This window comes from Haemaphysalis longicornis, unplaced genomic scaffold (genome assembly GCF_048455015.1).
Source record: "Haemaphysalis longicornis isolate Haplotype H1 unplaced genomic scaffold, Haemaphysalis longicornis Haplotype H1 scaffold_8, whole genome shotgun sequence".
In the NCBI taxonomy this organism is placed as follows: Eukaryota; Metazoa; Arthropoda; class Arachnida; order Ixodida; family Ixodidae; genus Haemaphysalis; species Haemaphysalis longicornis.
The window spans coordinates 36,313,630-36,329,099 of NW_027526445.1; the positions used below are offsets into that span (position 1 = coordinate 36,313,630).

At 51.1% G+C, this 15,470-nt stretch overlaps 1 protein-coding gene and 1 pseudogene across 1 annotated transcript; both read left to right on the plus strand.

The window, feature by feature from the left end:
• The first annotated feature begins 1,813 nt into the window (after positions 1-1,813).
• Positions 1,814-3,307, plus strand: LOC144148243 (uncharacterized). Its single transcript, XM_077679812.1, has 2 exons — positions 1,814-2,558; positions 2,649-3,307. Exons 1-2 carry the CDS (start codon positions 1,814-1,816, stop codon positions 3,305-3,307), a joined length of 1,404 nt encoding a protein of 467 aa, XP_077535938.1.
• A 5,487-nt stretch (positions 3,308-8,794) lies between these two features.
• Positions 8,795-15,470, plus strand: part of LOC144148244 (uncharacterized) — a 132,877-nt pseudogene continuing 126,201 nt past the window's right edge.

Consider the following 15,470-nt stretch of genomic DNA (forward strand, 5'->3'; position numbering starts at 1 on the left):
CTGAATTAGGAATGACACATTCGTTGCAACATTCGTTAAGCCTGTGTTCAGCGTTTTAAAAAGACGTGCGCATTGCCGTTTCAAAGGAAATATTTACTTCTTATATAATTAGGCGCGAATTTCTCCATGAGACCTTACCTGCTCGCACTTCGTGCTGCAGGTTCCACGTAGTGAGAGCTCTCCTCCGCGTGTACTGGTTCTACAGACTTGCCGCCAAGTGCACTGGCCAACGCGCATGCTGCTGACTAATTTTATACATCGGTGTATATGCTGACAACTGTCCTTTTATTGAGATATATTTTCCCTCGTTTATTGCGCTTATCCATAGCCCAATTCTTGTTCCTTTGTGAAAGGGCACCGTTGAGCACTTGGCTGCTGTTCAGGCTATCTGCACCAAACCAATAAATTCGCCATTATTCGCACAGGTAATTTTGGTGCCATATGTGTGGCGCATACGTTGAGCGCGATCCCATTCCGCCAAATTTATAGTGTTTAGTACACCATATTGTAGCACGAATATTGTGTACCAATATTGAAAAAAAATTATTTTGCTTTATACCGGAAGTTGCGCACCGAAAGGTAAAATATTTGCAGATAGATTAAAATTGCTGTTTAATTACTTGTAAAAGTACAGAGTTTCTTCTTGTGTGACAGTTTCCATTAAAGTGCACAAGTTTGTTTCAAAAAGACTTTGTTAAACACGTTACCTGGCGTTTAAATTAAAAAAAAACAAATATATATGCATTACGCAGAACGCAACATAATTTCTTAAATGGGAATTATAGACAAAATAAATGGTTATTTTTTTCGAAATATTTCGTTTTATAGTGCCCGCAGCGCTTGTCTAGAAGCAAACGATGGCTTTTTCACTAGGAAGGTATTCAATTTAGGCTAAAATTTTGATTCGCGTGACAAAGTGTGTGTTTGAACTCCGTTTGCAGCGGAATCATAAGAATAGGCCTTTCAGCCAAACTTAGGTTCGAGCTGAGACTTGTTTAGTGTTAGTCAACCCAGATAGCGCCACTTTCTGCCGTTTTCTGCCTTCGGTTTGTTTGTGACCGTATTTAAACCTGCATTGTTTTTGTTGATGGAGAAAATAATTGTTTCGTGAAACATAGTGCTCGCGCGACAAATATGATCACGTAAGACACTATCGCTTGCCTCAATAGGCTAGTTTTGTCTGAGACAACCCGAAAGCCTCGCAGTGCTGTGCATCTAAACAGAGCATAGTGCGCGCACTACCACCAGCACTACGCATCGCTACTTCTATGTTTACGTGTGCTTCCTTAACTTACATTGTTTGTCCCCCCATTATTATGATATAAAAAGAATGGACCTTAAATCAAAGCGCAAATAGATTGTTAGGCAAGCTTGTACGCTCTGCGTAATTTGCGTCTGTTTTTTCCGGCCTCCGCCAATCGGAGAGCTGGCTGGTATGATATCATAGGTTCAGTGCCACACGCTCCGACAAAGCGTTCCATTTTTAGTGAGAGCGGGGAGTGCCAGCAACCACCGGAACAGCGCCGCGTCATGCGACCGCGTTCGAGAAGATTCTGCGCCGGGTAGGACGCGCAAGTGTGCCGAGTGGCGTCCAGCGCACAGCTCGCGGACGCACGTGGGGAGGATTCGACGAGGAACGCGTTCGCCGTGCAAGAGCGCTCTCTCTTTCTCAACGGCGGCCTCCCTGTTCGCGTTTCTTCAGTTCGGGGGGCACAAGTTAGCCTAATTGAAACAGTTGTTTTGCCTTACTCTATCCATCTGTCGTCTTGTCATCCGTGACAAAAATGGTGGAGGTGCGGGGTAATCATAACCCATGCAGCGTACCCCTCCGACACGCCGTGCAGCAAGCCCAATTCTGAGCCCCGGACGGCGCGTCTTCCTGGATCAGGACCAGCCACGTACAAGCCGACGTCTACAAAATCAACCGCCCGAATTTGGACTCTTGCACGACGGAACGAGGACGAAGGCCAAATTCGTCATGACTTCCCAAGGCCAGCAGACGGAAGCCAGTGCACCGCAAATCATCTACATGCCCATCGCCCCTCGGGCGCCGATGCCCTTCCGTGGGGAGCCATTTGAAGACGTGGAAGACTGGATCCAGTATTACGAACGGGTCGCCCGCCACAACGGATGGACCCCGAAGCAATGCCTGGAGAACGTCTACTTTTCACTAGAAGAGACTGCCAAGTCTTGGTACGAAAACCACGAAGCTTCACTTGCATCGTGGGAAATCTGCAAAGACGACGTAAAGCGGGCATTTGCGAACCCGTACCGACGACAGCGTGCCGAGGATCTCCTTCAGACAAGGGTCCAAGGTCCAAATGAAACCGTCACCAGCTTCGTGGAAGGAGTGCTCCGCCTGATTGTCCGCGCCGACCCGCGGGCCAGCGAAGAAAAGAAATTGCAAACTCTTATGAAAGGTGTGAAGAGTGACATCTTTGGTGGCCTCATTCGTAATCCCCCAACGACAGTGAGTGAGTTTGTTACTGAGGCAACAAACATTGAAAGGGCGCTACAGGCAAGAGCTAGCCACTATCACAGGCTCACTGGCGGCCCTAGTGTCACTACACTGGCGCACAACTACCGTGAAACGCTTGCCGCCGAGCCCGGAAATCTTCGCGACATTATTCGTAGCATCATCCGGGAAGAACTTAACGCCGCCGTCCTCTGCGTGGCTTCCGTGGCCGATAGTCGACTGGACGTGACCACTGGCGGCACCGAACGCACTAGAGACACAATTCGCGACGTCATCCGGGAAGAATTGACGAAGATGCTTCCATCCTCTGAACGCGCAGCATCCGTTTCCATCGCGGAAGTCGTTCGGCAGGAAGTGCGACGCTCCCTTGTGCGAGAACCCGCTGTCCAGGTTGTCCCTGAGCAGCCAGCCTTGACGTATGCAGCCGTAGTCCAAAATTCGCCTCCCGCAATTCCTCGCCAATACCTGGCTCCAACACGACGGGAACCTCCATCGCAACAATACGCACCCACAACCCATCGCGGCCCCCGGAAAAGCGACGTGTGGAGGATGGCCGACAACCAACCTTTGTGTTTCCACTGTGGACAGGCCAATCATGTCTACCGCCACTGCCCCTACCGCGAACTTGGACTCCGCGGATATCGGCCGAACGACCCGTGTCCAAGATACGGCCAGCATCCACGGGACATCGCCGAGTATTTGCGCCGCCCGGCGTCTCCGCCACTGATTCAGCGCCGAGAATCCCGTTCGCCGTCACCCCGTCGCCCAGCGTCTCCTGCTCGCCAACTTCGCCGTGAGAGCCCCTCTCCCCTGCCCCGGCGGGAAAACTAGGCACGGCAACCCCGGGAGGTGGGGTTGCCGCCGGCAAAGTTAGCGAAGAGCCTCCAGCGGCGGTGGGACGCAGTGAGTCAAGTAAAGGTGGTCTTCAACACGGCATGCGTTTTTCCGTGTCAAATAACGTCAGTGTGATGATTGTCGGCTACGACGCCATTGCGCTCGTCGACACTGGAGCAGATTATTCCGTCCTTAGCGGGAGCTTCTCACGCCGTCTTAGGAAAGTGACGACTGTGTGGGATGGCCCTGAAATACGGACTGCCGGGGGACATCTCATAGCACCTATCGGAAAGTGTACCGCTCGTGTTATAATTAATGGCGAGGCATGCCCCGTGAATTTCGCCGTTCTGCAGAACTGTTCTAGAGACGTCATACTCGGAATGGACTTTCTGTGTGATTACGGTGCTATAATCGATCTTGGTGAGAGCAGCCTGACGCTTCGAAAACCTGCCGCGCCATCCGAAGACCGGCGGCCGATATTCACGACGGCACGAGTTCTAGATGACCATGTGAGGGTACCTCCACGTTCGGGACTTTTCTTGCTCATTGGCACTGATGCAAGTACTTGCCACGAAGCCCTGGTTGAATGCAATACTCAGCTTCTCCTGGAAAAAGGCATTGGCGTCGCAAGAGGTGTCACACAACTGCAAGATGGTCGTGCCACAGTTCTTGTGACGAACTTTCGGGACGAACCGCAGCACCTCACGAAAGGTATGGCAATTGGCTACGTCGAAGACATCAGTGATTTCTCGGACGTTTCAGCAGTGATAGGAGAGGCAGGTTCACCAGGAGCAAGCTCGACTGGACTCGTGGGGCTCGACGTAAACCCAATGCTTTCGTCGCAACAGAAAGACGATTTGACCAGGCTACTAGATGAGTTTCAAGACTGTTTTTCGACTGCAGAAGGTGTCAATCGAACTGCCATTGCCAAGCGCAGAATAATCACTGAAGATTCCACGCATCCCATTCATCAATCGCCATACAGAGTATCTTTCAAGGAGCGAGAAGCTATACAGAAACAAGTACAAGAAATGTTACGAGATGACATCATCCAGCCCTCAAACAGCCCCTGGGCTGCGCCAGTAGTGCTGGTGAGGAAGGAGGACGGAACACTACGATTCTCTGTCGATTACAGGCGATTGAACCGCGTAACTAAGAAAGATGTGTATCCTCTACCCCGTGTGGACGACACGTATGATCGACTACGGTGTGCTCGTTACTTCTCATCAGTAGATCTGAAGAGTGGCTATTGGCAAATCGAAATTGACGAACGGGACAGAGAAAAAACGGCGTTCATTACACCTGACGGCCTGTATGAATTTAAAAGGATGCCGTTCGGACTTTGCACTGCGACTGCCACCTTACAGAGGGTGATGGATACTGTTATTGCTGGTCTGAAATGGCAGACGTGTCTTGTTTATCTTGACGATGCTGTAATTTTCTCGAACACATTTGACGAACACCTCCAGCGTCTCAGAGCAGTTCTACAGGCAATCAGGAACGCGGGTCTGACGCTTAAACCGATAAAATGTCGCTTCGGTTACCGGGAGTTGAAGTTTCTCGGGCACATCATTTGCAGTGAAGGGATTCGCCCCGACCCACAGAAGACAGCCGCTGTGGCTGCCTTTCCAACTCCAACCGACAAGAAGACCATCAGGCAGTTCCTCGGTTTGTGTGCGTACTACAGGCGTTTCATTCGGAACTTCTCTCGTGTAGCTGCCCCACTTACCTACCTGACAAAAGAAAGCGTCGCCTTCGAGTGGAAGGAAGGACAGCAAAGTGCGTTCGACGAACTGAAACGAGCACTACAAACGCCTCCGTTGCTAGGGCATTTTGACCAGGACGCCGAAACAGAAATACACACCGACGCTAGTAACAAAGGCCTTAGAGCAGTCCTCGTTCAGAAACAAAACGGGGCTGAGCAAGTTATTGCGTATGCAAGTCGAACACTTTCCCGGGCCGAAACCAATTATTCGGCGACTGAGAAAGAGTGCCTTGTGGTGGTGTGGGCGGTGACGAAGTTCCGTCCATAATTGTACGGACGCCCATTCCGAGTTGTCACCGACCATCATTCACTGTGCTGGCTGGCGAATTTGAAAGACCCTGCTGGGCGACTTGCTCGATGGAGCCTCCGATTGCAAGAATTTGACATTACGGTGACACACAAGTCAGGTCGAAGGCACAAGGACGCAGACTGCCTGTCACGAAATCCCGCAGAATTAGCGCCGGTGGACAAGACTGATGACGAGGAGAGCTTCCTCGGAGCAGTGAACGCAACGGATATGGCAGTGCGGCAGCGACGTGACCCAGAACTACGGCACGTGATGGAACACTTGGATGGAAAAGGAAACGTAGTTCCCCCTGATTTCGTTCGCGTTTTACCCTCACTGAGCATTCGGAACGGCGTCCTATACAAGAAAAACTTCGAACCTGGGGGAAAATCATGGCTTCTTGTTGCACCCAGTGACCAGCGAGGAAAAATTATTGAGGCCTGTCATGATGACCCCACCTCTGGACCCCTCGGCTATACGCGCACGCTTTCAAGAGTACGAGAAAGTTACTACTGGCCGCGACTCGCGAAGACCATACGCTGGTACACTAAGACTTGCCACCAGTGCCAAAGACGGAAGACACCGCCCTTACGCCATGCCGGCTTTCTGCATCCGATTCCACCGCCAAGGGTGCCATTCCAACAAATCGGAATGGACTTGGCCCATTTCCTAGGTCAGAGTCAGGAAATCGGTGGATTATTGTAGCGAGTGATTACCTGAGCCGCTATGCCGAGACGAAAGCCCTACCGACAGGAACTGCGACGGAAGTGGCGAAGTTTTTTATCGAATGTATTTTACTACGGCACGGCGCTCCCGAGGTAATCATTACTGACCGAGGATCAGCATTTACTGCACAACTTACCGAAGAAATCTTACGTTTAAGTGGCACTAGTCACCGCAAATCAACTGCGTACCACCCACAAACAAATGGGTTAACCGAATGGCTAAATAAGACGATTTCTGACATGATTGCTATGTACGTAGACGTGGAACACAGAAGATGGGATGAGGTGCTTCCGTACGTAACCTTCGCATACAACACGGCCGTGCAAGAAACTACCGGAACGTCACCATTTCAACTTGTTCACGGTAGAAAGGTAACTACCATGCTGGATGCCATGTTGCCTCACCAACTGGACGCAATCACAGACGTCGATTGCCAACTCGTGTGCCAGCGTGCTGAAGAAGCCCGTCAACTAGCAAGAACTCGAATACGCGACCAGCAGCGCACCGATTCCCATCGGTACAATTTCCGCCGACGAGACGTACGGTTCAACCCTGGTGACAAAGTATGGATATGGACACCGATAAGACGCCGCGGCCTCAGCGAAAAGCTCTTGAAACGCTATTTTGGTCCATACAAAATAACGCGCCGTGTCAGTGAATTGACCTACGAAGTATTACCCGACGACAATCAAGCGTCATCCAACAGGCGGCCGCTTCGTCCGGAGGTGGTGCACGTTGTGTGGCTGAAACCATACTGCTCTCGCTAGTGCACTGAGTGTATTGAACGCTTTGTTGTGTGTTTTTTTGTACCAGGCAGCATCGGGACAATGCAGCTTTTCTGAGGGGGGATAGTGCCACACGCTCCGACAAAGCGTTCCATTTTTAGTGAGAGCGGGGAGTGCCAGCGACCACCGGAACAGCGCCGCGTCATGCGGCCGCGTTCGAGAAGATTCTGCGCCGGGTAGGACGCGCAAGTGTGCCGAATGGCGTCCAGCGCACAGCTCGCGGACGCACGTGGGGAGGACTCGACGAGGAACGCAATCGCCGTGCAAGAGCGCTCTCTCTTTCTCGACGGCGGCCTCCCTGTTCGCGTTTCTTCAGTTCGGTGGGCACAAGTTCGCCTAATTAAAACAGTTGCTTTGCCTTACTCTATCCATCTGTCGTCTTGTCATCCGTGACAATATCATAGGTTCTGTTGTGAAAATAAGCTAGTGGGTCGCATGGCGATTCACTTTTCTTTGTCATAATTATACAGCTTATTTGAGCGAAATGTACATTAAAAGTGGTGTCGGCATGATTCTAACGAGGCAATCTTTTGAATGAACCAAACTTGCATTTTGTCTTCATGGCCCCTGTAACGTCAGTGGTCTACAACTTGTACTTAATGCTATCTTTAGGTGGTTCAAGGACACTGGAACGAACTTTTTACTGCTATATGAAGCTGAATTTCCAAAATTGAACGCTGCCTTTTCTGCTACTACTACATCTATTCACCTCCATCCGAAGTATCCTCGATTGAGGAAGCCCATCTCCCTCAACTTTAACGGCAAAAAAAAATATTTCTTACGGCGGAAGCCGTCCCCTACCGTTTCATGACATCAGCAGTGGTAGCGACGGCGTGGCCGGCTTCTCCTGCGGCGTGGCCGGCTTGAGCAGGTCGAGCAGGAGAGCGAAGACGCGGGTCCCGCAGCTGGCCAGGAAGATGTCGCGCTGTTTTGCTTCGGGTGTGTCGTTAGCCCTGAAAAACACGCCGACTTGTTCCTCGTAGACCGGCCAGGTGGACCCTTCACCCTCGAACGGCTCGATCCTCCCGTACAGCGGCATGGCGTAATGGCGGCTGGCTTGGGGGGGCGGTGTCTCGGCGTTCTCGGTGGCGGCGTTCACGGTGGCTTCGGTCGCTCCGCGGGCTTCTTCCCCCGTCGCCAGTGTGACGATCTAGACCCGCGTTCGTGAACCTGGGAGGGTAGGGGTTCCCTCCAGCCGAGAGACTACCTGCAGCGTGCTGGTGGTGACGGTAACTGACCCCCGAGCAGCCGTGCTCGGCGGCGTTTATTGCCCGGCCACACACAATGTGGCCCACCGAGCCTGGTGGGGCCACTCAACTTAGCGGCCAACGAATATCAGGGATGGGGGGCGCCACACACTTGTAACAAAATGGGATCAACCTCTGTAGTATTACCCACTCACCCGATCAGAAAAGCTCCCAGTCAAAAGGTCTGAACTCTTGCCCGGTAACTGGCGGTTTGGGGGAATTTGAATTTTTTAAGGACTTTGATAACTTCGCCAGGAATACTAGACTGCGAGAGTACTTCTATGACCGTCCTCCAACCGAAGAATCCCGAACTGCATTACCTAGCCATAAGCACTGGACCCGTGCTACGAAGGGCTATACCTCGACATGCCTCGACATGCACATTAAAGCAGTTCATCGCGATGTACGAGCAGCGTAACCAAAGCAAATCTCTTTCCGCAGTAACATCACTATCAAGGTAAAAAAAGCGCTGGAGGAACAAGCCATACGACGCGTACACCGAGTGTAGGCGTCGTCTTGCCTAAACGTAAAATATCTGTCTTCAGTGGTGAGAGCCGCGCGTGGCAAGGGTTTTGGGAGCACCTCGAGGCGACAATACACACTCATCCCGATCACACAGATCTTGAAAGGTTTCAATATCTGAAGACTTACTTGACCGGCCCTGCGAAGCGTGCAATGGAAGGGATACGATCGACCGATGTTAATTACAAGGTCGCCGTCAAGGTAAACAGGGAGCGTTATTGCAGGAAAGATCCCATCAACGACCACGTAGAGAGCCTGCTCTCCAACGAAGTGATCCAGTCGTCATCTCACATATCGCAGCTGCGAGACCTCTACGAGCAGATCCAGTTCAGCAAAGGTAGTTTGGGTATCCTTGCCATGCCATCTGCAGAGTACGCGGTCGTTCTGCGCTTGGTGCTGATGCGCTCATTGCTGGAAGACCTGGCAATCCTCTACCGTAAGCGCACGAAGACGGACATGGCCGGAGCGGACTGTGCAGTAGTATCCCGACAGGGTCAATTTATTGCAATCCTGAACTTTCTGCAAGTGGAAGTCGAAAGCAGAGAGGAGGGTCGTCTGTTACGCGAGAAACGTACTTCAAGAAGGTTGACAGCAACCAACAACGTGATACCACCCCAGGATCTTTCTCGGCAGGTGCGAATTAGTACACGCATGGGCAGACTACGTGCCCCCTCGGCGACATTCCATGATACGTGACGCGCGACTGCCATGCCGCAATACCAGCAGAAGAAAAGCGCCGGCGGCTTACCTGAAAGGATTGCTGCTTTCAATGGGGGAAGCAGGGCCACACTGCCTGCAACGGCCAAACCGAAGCATGGATCAAGTGTGACCACTGCTTAGGGCGGCATATTTCACTACTGTGCGATATTTGAAAGAGAGCAGCAACTGACATTCCGAGACTACCTACTTCTATAGCAGCTGAAAACCAAGAGGCGGCAACACAACGAGCAAGGGAAGAAACAACGGCTCATGCGAGCAGCATGTCTTCGTTACCGGTGTTGCTCCGGTGTTGCTCCAGTGTGGGCGTGTGGAACCCACGGCCGCGTGCCGATATAGATACTGCTTGACACCGGTAGCCAACGGACCTTTGTGCATCAAGACGTCTTGCAGCAGCTTTCTTTTCCGTGTATTAGAACAGAGGATTTCGCAGTATTCACATTCGGCAAGTACCGCAGTCCACCCCAGTATCAATGCAGAATGATCGACCTCACGCGCAGTGGCCGCGTTGAATCGACGAAACTCGCCCTTTAATCTCTGGAAGTTCCAGGGGTGTGTACCTTTAGGATTGCGGCAATTGACGGTACCGTGATTACTATGTTACGGTACCGCAATTCAGCCTTGGCTGACGAGCCCCAAAAAGGCCAACTTCAAAACTCGACTGTGAGTGTGTTAATCGGATGCGACAATTACTGGAGAGTTGTAACCAGGCGTGTCGAGCGTTTCAAGGACAATCTGTGTGCTGCAGTGACAATCTTCGGCAGGGTCGTCCAGGGAACATACGATGACATGTGCTATCCTCTGCCAGCTCGTAACACCGCGGCAACACTCTGCTCCTGGTCTGTACTGATGACTGGCGCACTGAAGTCCATCATGGGGACCCATCGGAGGTGTGGCGGTTAGACGCAGTGGGAATAAGCGATTCGCGCTAGGGTCGTGTAGTCAATAAACACCCGGCTTTCATCCAGTTTCACAGTGAGTGCAGGCCGCTTCGTAGTGCCGCCTATGATCAATTCACCTGGGATCAAGTCCCGCACTAACAGGACTGTTGCAAAAGGTAGAATAAACCAACAGCTCACCGTTTTGAGAACCAGCCAGAACTGCTGCCGGAATACGAGGCCATTATCCGCGAGTACTTTACGGAAGGTCAAGCGGAGAGAGTACTACCATCTGAAATCTCCTGGACAGACAGACTGTCTACTACTTGACTCATCACGTGGTCGTCCGAAGTGAAGCTGTTACTACGTAGGTCCACGTCGTGTTCGGTGCCTCGTCGCACAAATTCGGTGCACCCTCTTTGAACGAAATGCGAAAAAATTCTAGGGCCTGATCTTCTCCAGCTTCTCTTGCAGTTTAGGTGCAGCAAGATTGTTCTTACTGCTGATATCCGGATGGCCTTTCTCCAGATTAGCATTACACCGGAGGACACATACGATCCCCGTTTTTTGTGGATTGACAGATTACCAACATGTGATCGTCCCAAACCCACAATCGTCGAATGGCGCGTGACCCGAGTACCTTTCGGAGCGTCTTCAAGCCGGTTCTTGCTATCTGCAACTTTGCAGCACCACCTGGAAACGTGGGAGAAACACATCCTCACATTGCAGCTCACCTACAACGGTCATTCCACGTGGATGACTTGGTCAAAGGGGCGTCTGGTGAAAAGGAAGCACTGGAAATTTGCCGGCAAGCGAACGGCATTATTACCAACGCAGGAATGGAACTGAGAAAATGGTGATCGAACTCACGCGTGCTCTTGAATCAATACTTGAAGGACGGCATTTCAGTTGAAAACGTTTGGAATCAAAGCTTCAAATCCAACGTGCTTGGCCTGCTTTGGGACCGCTTATTAGATCACATCATCCTGTATCCGCAAGGAGTACTGTCGTACATCTGAACTGAACCATAGACGAACCGAACAGGTTTACAAGCTTTCGCCCGGCTTTTCGACCCATTGGGCTTTATAGCGCAGTTCTAGGGGCGAGCAAGACTTCTGTTTTAACGGCTCTGGCGATAGGCACCGCCCAGGACGAACCTCTTCCAGCAGAGATGGGGGATTTGTTGACAAAATGGGTGTCATAGCTCCCGGTCCTATCTACCCTCCGCTTTCAACGTTGCTTGCCACTGGCATCGCATGACCCCACAAGCACGACAATACATTTGTTGGCTGACAGCACCCGTCATGCATACGGAGTTGCAGTCTTTGTACGTAACCCAGTGGCTGATGGCAGCTTTGCCATCTGGCTCCTCGATCTTGATTCGATTCGATGGTGCTTTATTCATCACAAAGAAAGAACATACATTGGGTATATACAGGAGGAGGTTCCAAAGTCAAAGATTGCAGGGGGACCTCCTGTAATTCAAGCATAATACAAGCATCTTAAAAACCCTGGTTTTCAAGGCGGCGTTTTCAAGTTTCAGAGCCTTGTTAAATTAAAGAAGCTCCACTTGCTTAGTGCGTATGCCTTCGACCAACTCATTTACAAGGCCCATGCTCTCCTCCATTTCAGACATTTTAGTGTTGGAGGCACAGGGGTCGAGAGCCGCGCCAAGAAGTTTAACTTTGACGCTTTGAAATAGTTTTGCAACTAGCGTGTCCAATCTTTCCTAAATCGCGCCTCAAGTACCTAATTGTTTTTAACTAATTCAGCATTGGTCGGCGTAGCAAGGGAACACTTCGGCAGAGCACAACAAATCTCAAAAGCACTGCAGCGGTAGTGGTTGCGTACAGGTTAGGCCGTTTTAAGATCCGAGAAAAAACTGATACAGAGTACCAACCTGTGCAAATACGAGGACGCTTAGCGATCTTTCCGTGACCGCAACCACTGCTGCAATGAAGCTTGCTGCCTTCCAATGACGCCCTTTAAGGCTCTCGTGGACAGTCCCAGCAGAGTCGCAGGGGCAACACGGGGCGAAGAAGGGCGTTGCGAAGAATTAGTCGATGATCACTTAGCCACACCGGGTAGATTCGGCGGCTGGCCAGGCAGTACTGCGCAGGTGCGATCTGGTGCCCAGGAAACCTGTGCAAATACGAGAAGACGCTTAGCGATCTTTCCGTGACCGCAACCACTGCTGCAATGAAGCTGGCAGCCTTCCGATGACGCCTTTTAATGCACTCCTTTACAGTCCAGGTCACGCATTGCACCGTTGAAGACTAGACTATTTATCTAACACATTTAGAGCTCCTCCTGTGCCTTTTAGCGCAAGATTAGGCCATTACATCTGCAAAATGCCAGAGTTCTCTTCCTGTACCACATCCTTCTGGACTCACCAAATTATAGGGTTGCATTGGATTACTGAGGATGAGAACCGCTGGAAGACATTCGTAAGGAACCCTGTTCGTAAAATTAACTAGCTGACCTTTACGAGAGCCGCGCTAACTGCACTGCTCGAGCGCAGACATTACGGTGGACCTTTTAATGCGCTGAGTGGCAGCAATAGTTCTGACACAAGCGAAAATATGGCGGACTGGGACTGTAAGGTTGGCCGAACCAGAACACAACTGGCCTCTGAATGCGTACGCTGGAATAAACCAGCATGAGCATTTGACCAGCGAGATGTCGTCCGTGTACCAAAGCGCCGTCTCACAGTAAACGGCCCATCCACCTACCCCACTGCTCAACTTCGAGAACTACCGCTCACTATCCAGACTAGTACGAGTAACAGCCTGGATTATGAAGCTTATTCGCAATGCTTCCCAAATCCAGACAATATCTTCTCGACCGGTGCAGTCGCTAGAAGTTGATAAGGCTGAGGGGTATGCTCCACCTGGTGCAGAAAACCGCGTTCTCATTGGAGATCACCGCACGTCACGCTGGCCGGCCGTTTTCATCAGGCTCGAGTGTGCTGACTTTGTGGCCAGATATTGATGACGATATTGATGATATTGATGACGATGACTTGCTCAGAGTTGGAGGCCACCTACAGGAACTTGGCCGGCCAGAGTAACTTCAACATCCAAACCTGTTGCCAAGTGAACACTTATTTACACAGCTTTTGGTAAACGCAGCGCAATTCCGTGTTCTGCACGCCGGAGTTCAAGTAACGCTTGTTGACCTCCGGTCAAGATTTTGGAACTTGAAGGGGAGAAGAATAGTCAAGAGGCTTCTTCGGTCCTGCCTGCCTTGTCACCGCCGTCGTTTGATTCCCTCGACGGTAGTGGTGGCCCCATTACAAAAATACCGCATAGCAGAGTCGTCACCTTTCGACGTCGTAGGAGTGGACTTCTGCGGACCTCTTTACTGCCGCTCTACACAACATTCTGCGAAGTTCTACGTTGCCGTTTTCTTCTGTACAGCGACACGCGCTGTCCACCTTGCACTAACCACCGACATGACAGCACGAGCATTCATCTTCGCCTTTCGTCGTTTCACGTCCAGACGGGGCATCCCATCAACAGTTTATTCCAGTACCGCCACGGCCTTCCGAAGCTGTTCAAAACACTTGCGCCGGTTGCTCACGGAGACCATCCATGACTACGCCAGTGCTCACCGCATAAACTGGAAATTCATCGCTGAACGCGCTCCTTGTTGGGGTGGTCTCTGAGGAGGCGTCATTCGGACTATGAAGGATGCGTTGAAGCGCTGCCTTCGACAAAATAGTCTCGGCTAGCAACAGCTGATCACTGTGCTGGCTGACGTAGAAGGTATTATCAACTGCCGCCCTCTAACGCCACTGTGCGTAGAGAGTACTGATGCAGTGGCACTAACGCCTTAACACTACCGATTGGAAAGCGCTCCGTGGAACTACCGGCACAAACTGCAGACTGTCTGCCTCATTCCGCCGGGCATGACTTGCGACAGCTTATGAAATACAGAGACGACCTTCTGCGCAGACTATGGAAACGCTGGAAGGAAGAATGTTTTCTTCTCCGCTCGGCTCATCGCTGTCTCCTCTCGTCACCGTCGGGACTGCGAGTTGGCGACTTATATATTGCCAAGGACGACAACGTGCCAGCACTGCAATGGAAGCTCGGCAGAGTTCTCGAGGTGCTCCAAGTCCCATGTTCGTGCTTGAGGAGGGTTCCCAGCATGGGTGAGGATCGTGGGGTTCTCTCACGCCAGGTACGTTTCCAATGACTAGATCGAAAAGCGGCTTTTCCATGCAGGATGCAGTGACTTCGCCAACAAAGAAGGGTGTGTTCACCTGTTTTCACTCGGTAGGACTATTCCATTGTTCCAACCTTTTCCGAACTTGGCGCCGCATATATGGAACTTGTTACTATCACTTTTAAAAATCCTGATTCACTCAGGAACCTCAAACTATTTACATCAGCCGGTTTCGATAACCTTATTTCGAAACAATTGAAGAACACCCTCGCTTTAACAAGCAAGATCTTATGGTATATATGTCAAGAATCCGTAGCACTTGGAAAGTTACCTGCTGACTGATTAGTAGCAAAAATAAAACCAATTTACAAAACTCGCGATATTTACTCGCCTGACAAATGTAGACCGATATATTTAACCTGCATATGCTGCAAAATTATAGAGCACATAATCAATTCGAACATGTGCAATCGCTTCTGTTCTAGCATCAGCCGAGCCGGTTTCTTTCAGGAACAGCCTTTATTCCGAGGCGCACACTGGCATCCTCAACGCAACAACAACCCCAGCCGCGTACAATGCATGCGCTTATCTACACCTGATGCATCAGTGACGCATGCGCATCAGCACCAGTACGTCGGGGCTTCCAGTCAACATCAATAATGATATCGCGGCGCGAGCGCGACATGACATTCCCTCCCACTTATTTAAACACAATCATAGCCCCAGCGCTCTGGAGGTCGCCTATCCCGGGCACTCCGTCGTATAGTTTGTGCGTGGTCTCGGGGCTCAACTTGGGTTGTAGGTCTGTCCCGTTCCGGTTGGTCATCCGGCTGGGAAACCGGGGTTACCGGGAACAGAACCTCCGATGCATGTGGCAGGTAAATTTCTGGAATGACTTGTGGCTCCTGTGGCTGATCTAAACAAGAACGTCGCAAACGGTCTGCGTGCACATATCGTACTTTGTTGCCATCACATACCAAATGCGTGCAAGAACACTTCACTTGCGTCACTTTACCAGGGAACCATTTCACAACTTCCCCCCTCACAGAACGCACAAGTACTCG